This window comes from Bombus pascuorum, chromosome 9 (assembly GCF_905332965.1).
Source record: "Bombus pascuorum chromosome 9, iyBomPasc1.1, whole genome shotgun sequence".
NCBI classification, from domain to species: Eukaryota; Metazoa; Arthropoda; class Insecta; order Hymenoptera; family Apidae; genus Bombus; species Bombus pascuorum.
In genome coordinates this window covers 16,529,077-16,547,100 of record NC_083496.1, presented here as the reverse complement: position 1 = coordinate 16,547,100, position 18,024 = coordinate 16,529,077, and the positions used below count along the sequence as shown (strand labels likewise).

Sequence of the window (18,024 nt, the reverse complement as noted above, 5' to 3'; positions counted from 1 at the left end):
AAATTAAAAAATAAATCTTTTACAATTACGAAGGCGAAAAAATAAAAGTTCTTATAGATTTCGTTACACTTCGATCAAGAATGATTCATCGTGGAGGTCTTCCGGAAATAACATACGATTATTATACGCATATTTCATTTCCTCCGTGCTCTTGGTTTGTTCAGGAAGTTGAACTTTACACTCGTACGCGAGTTTATGCAATTTTAAGTACATATACGTTGACCTCTACCCATGTGACTTTTACGATTGCTTTATCAGTTACACTTTATATGTATTTTGCTTTATCCGTATAAGTATGTATATATACTATAAGTATGCATTACTATCCGTAGAGACGGTAATAACTGTTTATATAAGTAATAGGTTGTCCCAAAGAAACAAAATGTCTAATGCTATCAGTCCCTTTTTCTTCTTTCTTTTTTTTCTTGGTTACTGCGTATTATTATGATTATTTTGTTCCTCTATTATCCTTTTGGATACTCTTTTCATTTGTTGTGCGAGATAATTCACAGTTCGCGTGTATTAACTTTGGATCTAAGATGTTCTATAAATGTACTACTTTTCGTTAGAAAATTATGCTTCACGTAATGAAAAAACAAAGTTGATGTTACGTTTGATACTGTTGTCATCCCAGTTATTTACAACTGGTTACCTCTAAACTATAGAATATAAATAAGTTATAATAGAATAAGTTATATTTCTAAGTCTATATATTCGAATATATTTCACATAGTGTGTGTTACACTTAAAATTACATGTATATATTAAAATGATTCATATGTTAATTATCATTTTCGATAATACAAATTTACGATACAAGTCTTATAGTATCAAAAAGTTGCTCTACATCTTATTCGTCACGTGTCATAAATCCGATCGATTCTCCAAAATCCTGACAATGTGAATAAAATAGGTACACTCATCGAACAAGTCACCCTTCAGTGTATAATTGATCCCCCAAGTGACATAGATGGAACCTTTCGTGACCATTACAAATAGTTGAAACTCAAACAGAATATCTTGAAAAAAAATTTGTCACTTAATCCATATTCCTATTAAAACATGCTACAAATCAAAAATTCCAATCTCTGACAAAGTGTTTTTATACCCATTGGCTTTAAATTCATATTGTTATTCGTGTAACGAGATTATTAATTCCCCATTAACCACCATGAACGATTCTGGTTTAACAGTGGTAAGTTTCCGAGTGAAACACAATTCGTGGCGGACAACAGAAATATCTACAACTTGGTTACTCTTGAAAATGGAACATGCTCTTCGTGAAACTCAGTCGACGAAATACCCAAATGAAATTCTGCGGTTTGTTAGTCAGATTAATTGTTCTGCGTCTGTATGGCGTCCGGTGTGAACATCGAAACGAAGGGTACAGCTCGGTGTATCTCAAGTTCGACAACTATCCGTATATTCGTAATTTAATTACGTCGGGAGCAGATAAACGAATTGTTTATGTTTGTACGCCATTCTTCGTCGCAATATTAAGTTTTCTACGAGTTTGTACGGAAAACGTACACACCTGTTTGTCATTGCTAAACCCACACAGCGTTTCGTGGCACTTGAATTAATAGAATATTTCACGGTTTAATTGGATTCTTGCTATACGTTCTCTAAGTTCAAAGATAAGAGATTTTGTTGCTGCATTACGTTCAAAAATATTTTGATTTAAAAGAAATTTAATATCAAACACTCTTGTAGGATCTTATACTACAATTAATTTATTCACAATAAATGGGTTGCACACGCGTTGATTAAACAGAAAACGATGGTTGTTTAACGTGAACTAACTATACTATACTATACTAGACACTATAATTTAGTACTAGTACTATAATTTAGACGCTTAAATAGTTAATTTGCAACTCACGTCACCACGGATCCAGCGCGCGCTCTCTCTCTTCCTCCTCTCTTTCTCTCTCACGTGGATCACGCTCTCTTGACAACACAGTTCGCACTCTCACACTGCTCAACTAATACTGACTGTTGATTCGTCTTTCTCCCTTAGCATCCATTTGTCCTTTCGTCTTAGCCCCACCACACACGTATTCGGTAACCGCTCGTAACCAGGATTACGTAGGCCTTTTCCACAAAGCTATTCGATGGAAGGGCCGGCAATACATTGATTGGCCTGTCGGTACTTTGGCTTTGCCACGACATTGTTTATAGTTCACTCGATATTCCTGTTATTCTCTCTTAAGCCTTCCGTCCACGATACTACACTCTAGATTTTGCTTTTCAAATTAAAAAAATTAAATGGGTGTTGCGACCGTTCGCGGAGAGACGCGTTTCGTTTAGGACACTTACAGTTTATATAAGGTGTCGGTTTAAATAGTATCGGAAGTTACCACTAGAATGTTCGAGTTAGATCTTGTACAATGTGACTGATTTGGACGCGACCGTACAGAGAGTTTTCGACTGCGACTTAGAGATCGGTTAGAATGTTAGACTGCGACTTTACGATGCTTCTCAGTGAGTTCGTTGGACTGAGCGATCGTTGTAGACGTGTTAACTGATTTGACGACGAAGACGAACTAACTTGATAGTGACGATGCTGTGTCGGAGGTGAGCTAAGGAAGGGTATGTCTAACGCACGGAATCATCTGATTTGTTGATGACAGTTTTTGGTTGGAGAAGTGAGAGTAATAGAAATTGTTTCTATTGGTTAGTAAGACTATCGGTGGACTAGGAAGGGTATTAGCCGCTCTCGATGGAAAGTTGGGAGTAGGAGGCATCGCACGTGTGTTATAGTCAGTCTGCGAGTGTTTTCAAGAGTACGCAATAAGGATGTGCGGGCATCTGGCTGCCATCCGTACGCGATGTGAGGTCCGCATCAGGTAGAGAGTCGGCCGACGTAACAACGGGATTAATGGGATTTTAACGGTTTCCTCCTTCTATGAAAGTGTATACCAACCATAGTATTAGGATTAGTCAACGGGGAGTATTCTTCTGTCTCGAGAGAGAGAGGACTAAGGAAATTTACAAACGTTGTAACACACACTATGTGAAATATATTCGAATATATAGACTTAGAAATATAACTTATTCTATTATAACTTATTTATATTCTATAGTTTAAAGGTAACCAGTTGTAAATAACTGGAATGACAACAGTATCAAAACGTTGAAATACGTTTTCGATAGTGCGAACAACGGTATTCTCGACGATGTTCCTCGATCTTTGTCGTTTGTTTCGCATTACGACGCCGTTAATTTCCACCGGGCGGCCGGTCGCTAGAGTCGTAAGTCTTCTAGAGATATTTATGTAACGCCAAACTGCTTCCAAGTACCTATATTTCTCACCTACTGTTCTTCGTGATTCATCCGCGAGACAACCTTATCTGTTTCTTTTCGTGCGCACGATGTCACGAAAAATTAATGTTAACGATAATACAAATAATAACTGATAGACTATTGTTTTATTTATAATTACTTTGAAGGTTTATATATGTAGTTTGACAAGAGTAGAACGTTTAGACTTTTTTAATTAAATGAGTGGATAGAGAAATATGTTTAAGATAAGAAATAGGTTGCTTTATGGTGTGAATGACATGTGAAACTAATTTGTTGAAGTTATTTTAGAAATATGTTGAGAAACTAACGATTATAATTTATAATTGAGTAAGAGAAGTATAAATTATTTCAATTATATCAATATTGTAATAATATATTGTTGTATTCTATCTACTTGTATTTCATGTAACACGTTTGATAGTATAATTAATGTGTGGAACATTCATAAGCTTTCTGCTTAGTGTAGTGAATCTCTATTTTTTCCCAATCAATTAAAAAGAGTACGTAGTAATGTTCTACAAATACTGCAGCAACAAAATGACACTGCATTTTGAAAATTTAGATGTCATTATTAAAACATTACTCATAAAACCTCATTTCCAACGTGTATCGATATTACATTCTAATTATAATAATCAAAGTACCAATTCAATACATTTTGCATCGTAATCATATATCATTTCTATAAAAAAAAAAAACATAGAAAAAAGAACAGTAAACAAGTAATAATACAATATCGACATAACGTATATAAATTAATATCAAGTCAATTGTACATTAACTAAAAAATCGATTGAAAAATATCGAAGCTAGGGAGACTCAAAGACAATATATTCTTTCAGATCTTTTTGCCCCTAATCGTTTTAAGTTATTACCTCATCTTTCATAACGAAATTTCATCAACGATCTCAACAGAACGAATAGAATGAAAGGACAGGAAAATCGAGCTGATCTTCGAGACGGCCGTCACGAGGAAAATTACTCTTACCAATGGAATAAACTTCTCTTGGCGAATAAAAGATCTCGTCGGTAGTTGTTATTAGCTGAATGTTTCTGGACTATTTCCAACTCGGGATCAGTTTCGTTTGCAAGCCCAGACTTCTTGTTTCATCGGGGACCTGCTATCGGACCGTGACCTCCTCAACAAGTAATTATCTCAACTTTCCATCCCTCGATATCTCCTTTTCTATTCATCACCCTTCAATCGGCTTGGCCTCTACGTGCATCGCATTATTACGGAAAATCCAAGGAAACCGCGGAATGTTCAACAGAATGATATTGCGTGGAAGAATTTAACAAGGCCGATATGTTTCCCAGAACATCTTCTACCTCGCTGACTCCGTCTGAGAGGAAAGGTTAGCTCATTACCGAGGAAAATGGAGATCCCCAGGTAGAATTATTTAATATTTTCCTTTTACTTTCTGCATCGTTAGCGGAATCTATTCTAATTTGCCATTAGTTTTATTTGTCTGATATCTCATTGGATATTAAGTACAGAGTTTGGGAACCATCCTGTCATTTGTTATTCGTTTTATATTACGAGAAAATATTGTGTGTTTTATTCATTAGTGTTTTATTAATGTTTCGGTTCGTTGATACTTAGTCTTTAGATAAATATCATTATATTATTCCTTTGAATAAGTACTATTATACAATATATATTAATTATATGTACTAATGATATTTATTTTTTGTGCACATAATTTTATCACCTCGCGTTCTTAAATACCTACAATACAATTTCAAAGATTTTCCATAATTATGAAATGAATTTATGATACGATCTTGACGTTTTTAGCTCTCAAAGAACCTTGAATTTCGATGACGTAACTCCCATGATTCTTTCTTCAACTTACCCACTTCAATAGCAGAACCTTCGTGGCGCTCATTGAAAGAATTAAACGCTCGTTAGTAGCGAAATTGCTGTATTATTACAGAAATATGCTTGCATTAATTTTGAACGTACCCAAGACATCTCCGTGTTATAAAAATACCAAGAGAGCTCTGTCTTTCTTACAAAGAGCGTTTCTTACATTTATGCCCGTATATCAAGGATCACGCTATGGACTACGTTAAAGCCTATTTACCACTCTGAATTATATGATAAGTTATCACAATAAGTTATTATTAATAACAGAGCCATACTGCTCATTCTCGCAGCTATCGTACTAAACAATCCTCTTTCGAATAAGAATCTTTATTTACTAGTCGTTCACATCTGTCTCTAAATTACCGTAGTAAATATAAGCTACTGTAAGCATCTCTGAATCATTGAAAGTATCCCGACATTGTCAAGCAAGTCAGACCTTCATTTCAAAATTCGTTCAAAGTTACACCGTAGAAGATAAATGAGCCGTGATGTCGGAAGCTTGTGTTGGAAGTCGGAACAATTTTATAGCGAAACACAGTCAAAATTGGCGGACTCCGCGAGGAAGCATCCTGCTGGTGGAACACAAATAAGGGACGTACAATTCTGAAATGGAATACCGGCTGAAAAAGTATACGCGCTTGTTTAGCAGAGCATAAAATAATTTGTATCCGAGTAGGGGCTGAGGGTAGGTCATTTCTGACAAACAGCTGGATTCTTGTCAAAAAATAATAAAATAAGATATATTAATACCTCCTTAATTTTCTTTAAAAGTATGGCTTTTAATTTGAAATTTTGATCGTGTTATATTTTTATATTTCTTTTTTCATGGATATTTAATTTTTCTATTAGATATTCATTATCAGTGTCTGTTTTTCATATCCTGGTTTAATCTTTTAATAATTTTAGTGGTATTTTGTAATATCTATTCTCTCTGGTTTCTCCAAACTCAAAGTTAAATTTAAACTTAAACTTAAATTAAGAAGTGTTAAGTGTATAAAATTCTATTACAACTCACGATCTAAAATGCCAGCCATCTCCTCTCTTCACTTCAATTTCATCCACCTACTTGCGAAAAATTAAATCGAGTTTAAAGAGATACATGTATCGTTCCGTCTCCATTTTCTCAAATTGGGTCAAATCCACGAATTCTGAACAAATAGTTCATGAAAAAGGAAAGAAAAGATTCTAATTTATCGTGTTCCACGTAGCGTACTAACACGAGGCTGAATTTAAACGTGAATTCCAGTCAGCATGTTCGCGAAAACATCAGAAACGTTCATAAGTGAGGTAAATTGCCGGTGTTGAGCGAGGTTTAAGCTTGCACGAGGAATACAACTTAATTGCAGCTTCTTAAAAGCACCGTTTACCGAGATATTCGTGTTCACCCACGACAGAAGAAAAAGAAAGGGACGCGTACGTTCTTCCAGATGGTTCTAATTCCCCTCATCAAACTAGGAACGTAAGCATTTCAACGCAATCCTTGAACGTCCTAAAACCTACTTTCAGTAGTCTAAGCTTTATACTGTTCGTAAAACAGGTAAAAATATCCAACGTGAGAAACCAGTTTTAATATCTACGTAATTATCATTTGTGCTGAACTGTTTCTGATTTTAACGAAGATTGGAACTGAATATATTTTGTATGGTTATGATATGGCGGTTAACTTTAGTGTTTTGCAATTGTTTGAGACTAATCTGTGTAGTGCATTATTTTGGAAATGATTTAAAAACTGCTGATTTTATTTGTAATACTAAAAATAAGTTTAATATATATATAAGTACATTTGAAATTATAAATTGATGTTATTTTTTAATGATACTGTAAATAATATTTGTTAATCTACAATATTTAAAAATTTTTTAATGCTCTATTACTCATACTCTTCTAGTTAGTGATACTGATATTAACCGCACTGCCTGAAATCTATATGTTAGCCCATAGCCATAAAATTATATTAATAATGTTGATTTCTTATTTCGTTCACTTTATTGCTTTTTACCAATATCCACAGAATTGCCAATATATTAATATTATTTTTTTAATTGATCTGAGATACGTTACAGTCATTATTCATTATAATTATTTGAAATGATGGTAGTATGTCATCTCAACATCACCGAAATAAATCTTCTTCGTTTGACTTTGAAAACACCAGATGAATTACGTGAATAAATTGACGCAAAACATGAGTTTCAAAAGCAGAAGCTAAAAGTCAAATACGAGCTACGTAAACAAACTACCATACTTAACTTCAGACGATATTGCTATCTATAAAAAAACAAAACAGCGCTTTTCGTTTAGACATCGAACGAAAAATAGGTAGTATGAAGAAATTTCCCTCCCATCAGACTCCATAAGCAAACCTCTGAAACTTCAAAGATCAACAAATTTTTATTCAAACAAACAATAAATTACGCTGTTCCGTAGCGAAAAGAAGGCTGGTTAAACATTGAAAGATCGACACAGCTTTTCTCGCTCTAATCAGATACGGAACGAAAAGTAAGTAGTACGAACAAGAAATTCATTAGACTCCAAATTTCATAGATGAAGAAATTTTTACTCAAAATTTCCAATAATAAATAAAGTTCTTCGAATGACCAAACAAGCAGTAAATTAGCTTTTTTCGTAACGCGAAGGAGGCTGGTCAAAGACCAAAAGAACTCTTTCTTTTCAGGCCTTAAGCGTATTAGAGGATAGCGAACGTCTCGCCAAAGAGGCGTACAAAAAATGTCTTCGAAGCTGGAAATCCGATTTTCTAAAGGTCGCGAGATCAAAGTGGCGGGCTTCGTGTGCTTTCGTCGTATGCCAGCCACGAAATTTTCCAGCTGAACTTTTATCGAATTTCGTCGGTACCGTGACCGGTCTTACAACGGCAAAAGTTATCAGCAAAAAGGAAACGGGAGTCCTTTACGTAGAGGCATCTGCCGTGATTTTGAACATCCTCCAGGACCATCGTACATACGTGCCGGCACACATGCAACGTACAGTTTTTTGTGTGCAAGGCACACGTAATGGCGATATGATGTTTTAAGGGATATAGGTCAAGGATTCGTCGGATCCTTCATGCGAAGGCTCCGAGTCGGTTGTTCTATATCGAAAGTTAACCTAAATTTTCACCAGGTCTCGCGTCTTTTGTCCACCATAGAGATCCTGTTTATAAACGAAAAGCTTATTTCCAGGTCTTAGTCGCGAATCTACTTTTTCAAACGGGACAGATTATGATTCGCCCAGTTGCGCGTTACGTTCGAACTTATTACGAATTCAACTACTTTACGATGTAACGAAATATCGCGGGGAGATGCGATCGCGTTGAAGCACGTCAACGGGAGTCGTAAATTCCCGTTACGATTATAACAATCGACACCACGAACAGGTCGATTCCCTTATTTCTTGTGGGATAATAGGGGTGTTTGTTGTGTAATAAAACTGTAATCAACAGTTTTATAAGATTTATATTTTCAACAATTTATTACACTTAATATTGCGCCGTGTCGGAAGATATATTTGATAATTGTATACTTGCTAGTTGCTTCGTATAAGCAAGAAGTAGATTAAGTGAATGTCGCGTAGACCGTAGTGAGGCCTAAGTTTGCGGCAACGGTAGATGACTACGTCGAGATTGAAAGAACAATAGATTTGACTGATCTAAATGTGTAGCAATAATAGATGACCGCGCTGAGATGGAAAAAATAGTAGATGACTGCTCTAAGGATAAGACCGTTGACTCGACTACACGATGATTGGAAGAACAGAAGAAGACCCGTCTCGTACTATTAAGGAGGAAAGCTCGGTGTGGGTGTGCCTTTTTGAACTAAGAACGCGAATTCGTTGTTCACACTTTTCGGTAGAAAATTGGGGGCAACGATCCGCGATGCCCATTGGTTATAGCCAACGTTAATAAATAAAAATATGAGGAGAAAGTCTCCTGCAGATGTGACTCATGGGTGTCCTTGTCCATGTTGTTCGTGTTAACTGTTTTAAGGACCATTCATAAACCGGAAATACTTATATGAGTAGAGATTAAGCTAAAGAGATTCGGTTTATGATGGTTCCTTAGGTTTACCGCAGGTCAGTGTAACGATGCGTAGGCCTTGGCGGCAGGACTATGAGGGACGTCGCACGGACCATCTCACGCGACGTAACAGATACCGAATGACGAAATAGATTTTGTACATGATTTCTCTTTTTTTAATTTTAGGTTCTGTAAAATTTTTATTTCCGAGATTCCTCTTTTATTTTATTATTTGTTTAAATTTCTTTCCATTCCGTTAGTTATACTTTGAATTTAAATAAAATGGGAACGAAATTCTACGATATAATATATCTATACATAATCGTCCTAATATAATGTTACAGGGAACTACATACCCTGATCACGAAAATGAATAAAAGTAGAATATTTAAATAGGCGAAGAGTAGAATTTTATTAACGTAACGACTACTTCAAATAAAGGTCAGATCTATTATCGAGTAATCTTCATATTTCCTTGCCAGAAAGTGATCGGGTAACATAAATAACAAAGAACTACCACTTTTCATGAGTAACTGAAACAATCATGTTTTAAAAATAAATTGTTATTCGTGTAAAAGAACGATAAAAGAATACCAAAATTAATTCTTAGTTTGATCAATTGAATGGGCGAATTTCTATTTTCAGTGTTCTGAAATTTTAATACGCAGAAAGCATTTTGCTTCTCTTCGTTTCGGTGTATCGATTGAACGTCTTTTCTATTTCCATCGTCGAAGAACAGAGAAGGTTGTATTTATCGATAAGCGAATTAATTTACATAATGTCGGCCTTCAGGTTCTCAAGATACACAGCTTTGTTTCTGCATGAAAGAATTCGACGTAATCGTCGCGTGTCCTGTGAATTCCTGCCTATTTATTACTAGAATTTGTTTGGGATGATAACAATCCATCGGTTTTAAGCTCGTAACTTGGAACTTTCAATGTTTGTTTATTCAACAATCATGACTCTGATGATGTATCTCAACGTTTTCTTGTCTTCGTCCTTCATTGACCGTTGAATATACATAAGTGTGAACTTATATTAAATAAACTTTGAATAATTACATTTCTATATTTAAATTTCCGTGGTATATAAACTATTCAAAATTGTGATAACAGGCAATTATTAATTTCAGTTGGGGATAAAAATATTCGAACATGCTATATATAGCTATAAATAAAATCTAAATAAAATGTTTGATACAGCTATGATTTTTGTGCTCTGTATTTTAAATAAATATAGTATTAAAAAAATGTGATATATTATATTATCACGTAGCTTTCACAAGACAAAAATGCAATAACTTTCTATTCATTAAATATCCCTCTTCATATAATAAATAAAAAAAATAGAAAAACTTCGTTTCTTACACAACTCCTTCATAACAAGAATCTGTCTCTCTATTCGTTTGCTCTCTTCTCATTAAATCGATAATTCAAATTAATTAAATTATACGGTGATTAAAACGCTGCGATAAACTGATATAAAACAAAATTAGTTCACGATTCGCATTCCAATAACGTTCGCCCTCGTTTATCATTGAGACGGAAGTGAAATCGCGGCCAGTCTATCAAAAGAAAAAAAGCGTCAACCATTATTTCACCGGCTTTCCAATCGATCAGATTCCGACGGCGCATGCATCGATGGCTCGCTATCGTCGGTTTAACACGCGATTAAAAATCGTTATCCAGCATATGAATTAATTTACATAACGCAGCGCCCCGATTTGGCGACGTTTCGGAATAAATTTACAAAGCTATATGAAATTATGTAAATATCCGAGGAATTCCATTCCTTCTACCGACGGGAATAGTGTTTGTTTCGAGCTCTCCCTTTCTTTTCTCTTATTTCCAGAACTATCTCTCTCTCGCTCCTACCAACTTTTTCCCTGTCTTTTTCTCTGTCTATCACACTGTGCCGCTCTTTCTCTTCCTTTTCTCTTTTCTTTTCACTGTTTCTCTGTAATTCTTCGCCCCTTCTTCTATCAATCTCGAACCGCGAATAACAATATCGGAGCCACAACTACATTGTTGCTAATGTTTCTTTTCAGAATCGAGTTATGTAAATTCTGCAACATACATATCGGCCGTTAGAACCGTCACTGTTAATATACTCGGTGTGAGTATACACCAGCTTGGTGTGAGTATCGTCGTTTTGTGATTTCGTTTTGTCTCGTCTATCAAGTGAACATGATGTTGCGTATGTTACGTTTTAAACGAGCGTCGTCGTGCGCGCGCGCGCGCGCGCAAGGTGTGCGCGTTTCGAGACCGCTTTTCACGATCGATGTTCAAGCTGACGATCTTTCGAGGCTTCTACAGAGAGTGCTTTTCAAACTGTCGTTCGTTATCTCCATTGCATTTCTATTCGTTGCGAGAGTGAATTGGTTATATATGGTTACATATTAACATGCAGGATGGAATCATTTTTTTATTATGCTTCTGCGAGTTTGCGTTGATCGATTCACGAGCTTTGGATCATTTTTTGCGATACAAAACGATTTTATGTTATCTCCATATTATAGGTTGCTAAAATACTCTACAAGTATTTTCCTTTGATATATAATATTGAAGGCGACGTTATTTTCAAGTTTCAGGATGTATTCTCGTGACTTTGTTGTATTTAATCCTTAAATGATGTTATCGAGTCATAGATGACAAAGAATAGTTAAAATTAAATTTAAGCCGGTTACCTAATTTTGTAAAATTGTATAATTTTTAATTAAAAGTAATATTGATAATTTTTAATTATTATATATAACTTAATTAATATCTGTATAAAATGAAACTAAGTAGCCTAGTTCAGATCTAATTTGAACTATTATCATCATTTATGACTCAACATACAAGATAAGAGAATATGACGATTTTGTAGATTTTGGAAAACTTTTTCGCATAATTTAGACGAAATTGTTTCGAAATTTGGGCTACGATGATTTTGAATTCTGCAATAGTTTATATTTCGGATTTGGAACGTTTGGAATAGCTATTCACTGATACATTTATTAAGTATCGCGAGGCGCTCGACCATTCATTGCGTGTATGGTACATTCTTCACTCTCGAAACGAGTAGAATAAATCTTGCTACAAATTTTGAAACCCCCTGTATGTGTCCTTAACATGCTCAGTGTTTTGCAAACATGAATTTTGAAGCTTTGTTTAAGCTTTTATATTTGAAATAATAAATATTGATTTGAAATATTGATTTATTCGTTATAATACTGTTTATTTTGCGAATGGATTGCGAATACATTTCTAAATTTAAAAATTTGTTGACTATTATACGAAAACTATTAATTCAGTGACACTGAACGTGCTAAAGATAGAAAGTTTAATATCGTAAATTGGTTCTAACGTATTATTACTCGAAGATATTGAATTTAAATACTCACAGTTCCGATAAGTTTGTCTTCTTTTCGAATTTATTTCATTATTATTATTATCGATAAGTAAAACATTTTTCTCTGTAAACCTTTCTATAGAGTAAAAGATAACGATTTCTATACTTGATTTGTACTTTTATTGAAGTTCGAGTTATTCATTTTTTATTACGAATTTTTGAAGTAATTTACAAGATATCTTATTAATCTTCTCATTTGTCTAATTTCAATATTCTCTTTTTACAGTGAACTTAATGGAAGAACTAATAATAAGATATATAAACTGTTCAATTCCTATCATTTTAACAGCATCACTTTTAATTGATTATTTAGTAAATTTTTTCATTCCATTTTATTAAAAAAAATTTCATTCAAATCTATTATGGATCCGCATAGCATATTCGCGAGAAATGCTTCAAAGAAATTTTTGCTTGATGAAAGCTTGTGTGTTGCACTGCTGATTGTCGAGATATAGGCTATGGAAACACAGGTCTGCGTGATGCGAAAATATCTCGATATATAACACAGAATACCGCAGTTTATATTATTCCGATATTCACGTAAATATTAATAATCTCGAAGAGGCTAACTTGCGCCAATGAAACGTTTCCAGCGACGAAGGTGAGAAATGTTCCTTTGGCCCTCTACACATTATCACGTTCGGGATATTGTGCAGGGAGTTAAAAAACGGGAGTTCAGAAATTTGCAGATTTCGAGTGCCCGATGAGCTGAGCAAAGCTGATTTATTGTCGAATGTTTTATATAAAAATCATTCGCACAATTACCTTGAATTCCAGAATTGTAAGTTGTCCTTTTCCGTTGTTTATCTTTCCATGTTATTAGAATCGAGAAAAGAGTTCTGAAATAAAAAGAAACGTTAGATACATAATTTTCACTATTATCCAACGAAGAACCGACAAGTTGTGTCGAAACAGCTAATCTGAAAATTTTTAATGTCGATAACAATTTCTTCGCCAGGGACATGGAATATTAGAAGCCATCGATTTCCGAAATCACCTTTTTTAAATCTCTGCACTTATTGCTTCTAACTTGTGTGCTATTTTATTATTGTTGACCGACTCGCACGAATGTTTCTCACGTATGCGTCTTTGTGAAAGAACCTTAATTATTAAAGTCATTTACGTATAATATAACAAGTATATTAGCGTACACATCGAAGCATCGTCTATTTTAAATCGATCGAAGAAGATAAAAAAGTTAGACTGCGATCGATTCGTAAACTCGTGTAAGCTTACCTGTACGTTTCCCAAGTTTTTGGAAACACAATTCGACGGACCAGTCGCATTTTGTTTTATGTGTGCGTTCGTGTACCGTGCCAAGATCTCTTCGAGTTATCGATACGATTTGTTTTTCAGCTACTTCCATCGACATTGCCAAAAATCGTCCGACTTGCGACTATGGTGTCGTCGGTAAGCAATTCGGGATTTAGTTTCAAACTGACTATTTCGTTCCAGTGTACACGACACGCGCGTACACTTCGAGATTTTATTCTTTCTTTTCCTTCAATTTCTACAAATGTTTCATCTTCTCGTCTTCTGTTCGTTTCTACGTGTTGCATGAATACACGAGGATGAAACGCTGGGCACAATACTAAGCACGGTTAACTCGTATGGAAATTGCTCGAAACTTGTTAATTGTAGCAGCCACTTTTATTCTAGAAGAAAAAGTAGCAGAAATATAAAGCTACACATAGATAAATTAGAGTTTTATTAGAAATTTGTATATTATAATTAATTTGTTAGTGTGGAGTATAATCGACTGAACGATGAGGTACAGAGACGGATGATGCAGAATGCCAAAGGCGATTAAACGAATTTATATAACGTATAAATCACAACGAAATGAGACTACAATGAAATAACGAAAAAGTATGGATGCACAGAGAGTTATATTACGATCGGAAGATTTCAAGTAAAAGTATGCAAACACGTTAGCAAAATTTAAAGAGACGTGAATACGAGAAACAAAGCTTAGAGCTAACGAGCAGTTGACAAGCGAAACAAATAGACAGTAGGCGATAGAACTCATACGCGAAGCGTACGAGTGAGTTAGAGTACTGGAATTGCGAAGGGCGCGGATAAGGCCAACAATATTCGACTATGCAAATCGTAACGAAAGTTGCAGTCAGTTGGTGAACGCGCGGTTGAAAAATTTTGGTAAATACACTTTGCGGGGCACGCTGGTGACGCAAAAGTGACTGAACAAAGTGGCTGAACGTCGGACAGAGATAATTCAGAGCGCCTTTCTTGCTTTGACGTTTGACAACACAACTCGCGATCGACGTAAACACGGTCACACCTGTGTGCGTATGCTAGAGTTTAGGCACTACAAGACCACTGTCTTAGGAAAAAACGGCCTAGGCTCGAGGCCGTCAACAAGCGGTAGGCGACGAAAGTGGCGTTTGTTTGACATACCGTGCTAAAATTAGAAGTACCGGTACCTATATGCCGATGAGTCATCGGCTTACGAAAATAACTCCGAGCATTATCCTGTACTTAAATTACATGAATTAGATAATGCCCCAAGATTATGAATACCTATTATGAATAATAGGTATTTGTGGGTATAATCTTTTTATTATTTACAATATCTTGGCAACATATATAGCTGTTTGTCATTGTTAAATATCTGTGGTTTAGAGTTGAAATATCTTTTTCTTTTTCAAACTTTGACTTACATTTTTGTTATGAAGAATTCTGTATCTTAGAACATTAGTCAAGGTATTCGGCAAATAAAAGTAAGAGTAAAGTAATATACATTTCAGTAAACAATATATATTATTCCTAAATATTAAGTGGTTTAGCGTAAGGAGTTATACACACAACGATTTTCTAAAATTTTTGCTATCCGACTCCGAAAAAAGGAAGAAGAACGTGAAGTGAAGGTTATAGTCGAACATAACAAGTTTCGAACATTTTCCGTAGCACACACATACACAACAGTTTCGCAGGAAACGTCGAGTTCGTTCATTAATGCGGGGCCAAAAAGTAGATGTTAACACTAACAACTTCTATACTCTCTAAGCGCGACCTATTTTGATGCTGAATTTCACTTTTTCGAGCATTTACAGTGTATACATACATACATGTATATATACATACATATATATATATATACACAGACACATACGAAAGCTTTTTGAAAATTGTAATCGTTTAACAACCGAAGCTATATTACGAAAGAATCGCACATTTCCATTTTTGTACTAAAAAAGAAAAAAAAACAAAAAGAAAAAAAACGCGTTAAAAAAATATTCGGAAATAAAAATTTAATCAAGAACGATCTTGATTGCGATTTGCACTTCTTGTTACAAAGATAAAATCCATTTTAACGATTGCGCTTGTATTTTTCGCTGTGTGCTTTGCATCGTTGCACGTGCAAACACCAAGAAATCAAATGAAATCCGATTGAAACGCGGAGAACGGAAATCGAGGAAGAGAGAGAAAGAGATCTGCAATTTGCGTACTTTTCTTTAGGCAGATCGGTCTTTCGAGCAAAGATTCGACGCTACAGACGCGGCTGCGACGCAATCGAGGATGAAAGATCGTCGTTTGCGATTTTCATCGACGCGCTTGTGCATGGAAATCGAGACACGAGATCGTCGTATGGACGACGTGATGGCGCGCGCGAATTGCCGGAAGTTATAGTCTCGCGATGCAGAGCTGCAGCTGGAACGCATGGAGCACTGAGAAGATCCGCGCTCCACGGTAAAAGTTCTCGCGGAAGTTAGAAATGCAAATTCCTGGTAACCGCGCTGAAGCGGAATCCCGTTTTTAAGGGTGAGAGGAGCAGAAGGAGAAAGAATTTCTTGGAGTCTTTCGGCGAGCTAGACTCGTATCGATGAACGGCGTACATTATGCTTGAATGAATGTATGTAACTGTGGTGTATCATTGGATGTAATAAAGGAATTGTACAGAGATATTCGTGTCACGATCTGTTGAATCCAAAATGATCTGCTTTAACACTAGAATTACCAAATTTCATTTAATAACAAGAGAAAGATTATATAGGTTTTGGAAAAGTATTCAAGCGCTCTTTGGCAAAATTCCTATTCACTTATATTGAAATAGGTACATAGGTTTATTTTTATCATATTATTCTATAATTATGTATCAATGTTCGAGTATAGATTTACAAGTCAGGAATTCTGGTGTTAATGTTACGATACCTGTATTAAAGCCCAGTAAGTATTTTAGAAATATATATTTATTATTGTATATTATACTTGTAATCATTCATTAGCCTATTTAATAACATTTTTATGTTTCTTTGAATATTTAGTCGATTCTTTCGAAAAATGGAAGTTTGGTAATGAAATATTCAGCAGGTAGATACGCAGCAGAATATCAAGAATTACATTGTTTACTAAGATTTTCATATATTTATCCTTGTTACCAATTTCAACAGCATCTATTTTAACAATGGTATGTATATAAAGCGTTCAGGATTCTTTTTTATATTTTTTACTTCTTTTCTGAAATATTATTACCGTTATAAACGACCAAGTATTGCACGTAAAATTTCGAATCGTTATCAACTTTATTGAAATCACGGGAATTTGCATGTAATTTTTACATACTTTTGCATATTTTATTGCCATCATATTTTTGCAGTTATATTGTCTCTTTTCACTGTAGAATTATCCGCTACTATACACCTAAATTTATTCAAATATTTAAATCTTTAAACATAGACCAATTTTCAGTTCCATTCCTGTTCAGATTACGTTGACTTTTACGAGTATTACATTTTTGCCATACTTTGAACTATATTACTGCCCATTGTACTTGTCTTTTGTAAAAACATTTAGACATCTTAATTTGTTAATATTACGTTTTATTAAGAACAACACATATGTACCTTTTGCATAAACTCGGTCATTTTTATTCTTGCCTGCTATAACCATAGCTATATTATCTATAACTATACTACATATATATCTAATACTTAGAGTCTCCTAATACAATTTCCCAAGCAACTTCAATGAACTACTTATGCTAACCTCTGCATAATCCGAGCTTCACTGATCAATATCTATTATTTATTCCCTTCTAACTACACTTTTATCATAACTATAGTCCGTTTCCAGACTAAACCTATAACTTTACATCATTTTCATTCTCCTCAAACAATCATCGAACTTCAATTTTATCAAACATCAAATTACTTGAATCTATTTCTATATTTACAGTCCAAACTTTACCAATCATTATCTATCTATTATATCTAAACTTCGGATTTCTAGCAATTTATGGTAAATTTGAAAATGCAAAATACATACAGAATGTGTATACTGAAGTAAAAAATTTCAAGCATATAAAATATCGAAAGTAAAGCACTGGTTATAATTTCTACTGAGTAAAACGAATCCTTTACCTATTAAAAATATTTCGTTATATTGCATTTATATTATTACTTAAGAAATTACTTTATACTACATA

At 34.6% G+C, this 18,024-nt stretch overlaps 1 protein-coding gene across 5 annotated transcripts in view; it reads left to right on the top strand.

Annotated features, from left to right (window-relative positions):
- The window catches only part of LOC132911028 (protein tipE), a 232,202-nt gene that overhangs the window by 201,742 nt on the left and 12,436 nt on the right, over positions 1-18,024 (top strand). For 2 of the 5 annotated variants that reach the window (XM_060967355.1, XM_060967357.1), the window contains one exon: positions 11,236-11,690. The exons of 1 other annotated variant lie outside the window; for it this stretch is intronic. In XM_060967355.1, coding sequence (XP_060823338.1) covers positions 11,236-11,278 — 43 coding nt within the window. In that variant the 3' untranslated portion in view covers positions 11,279-11,690. Of the gene's footprint in view, positions 1-11,235; positions 11,691-13,937; positions 14,748-16,058; positions 16,505-18,024 lie in introns of those variants that run through there. 2 more of the 5 variants (XR_009658898.1, XM_060967354.1) reach the window with 2 other exon arrangements.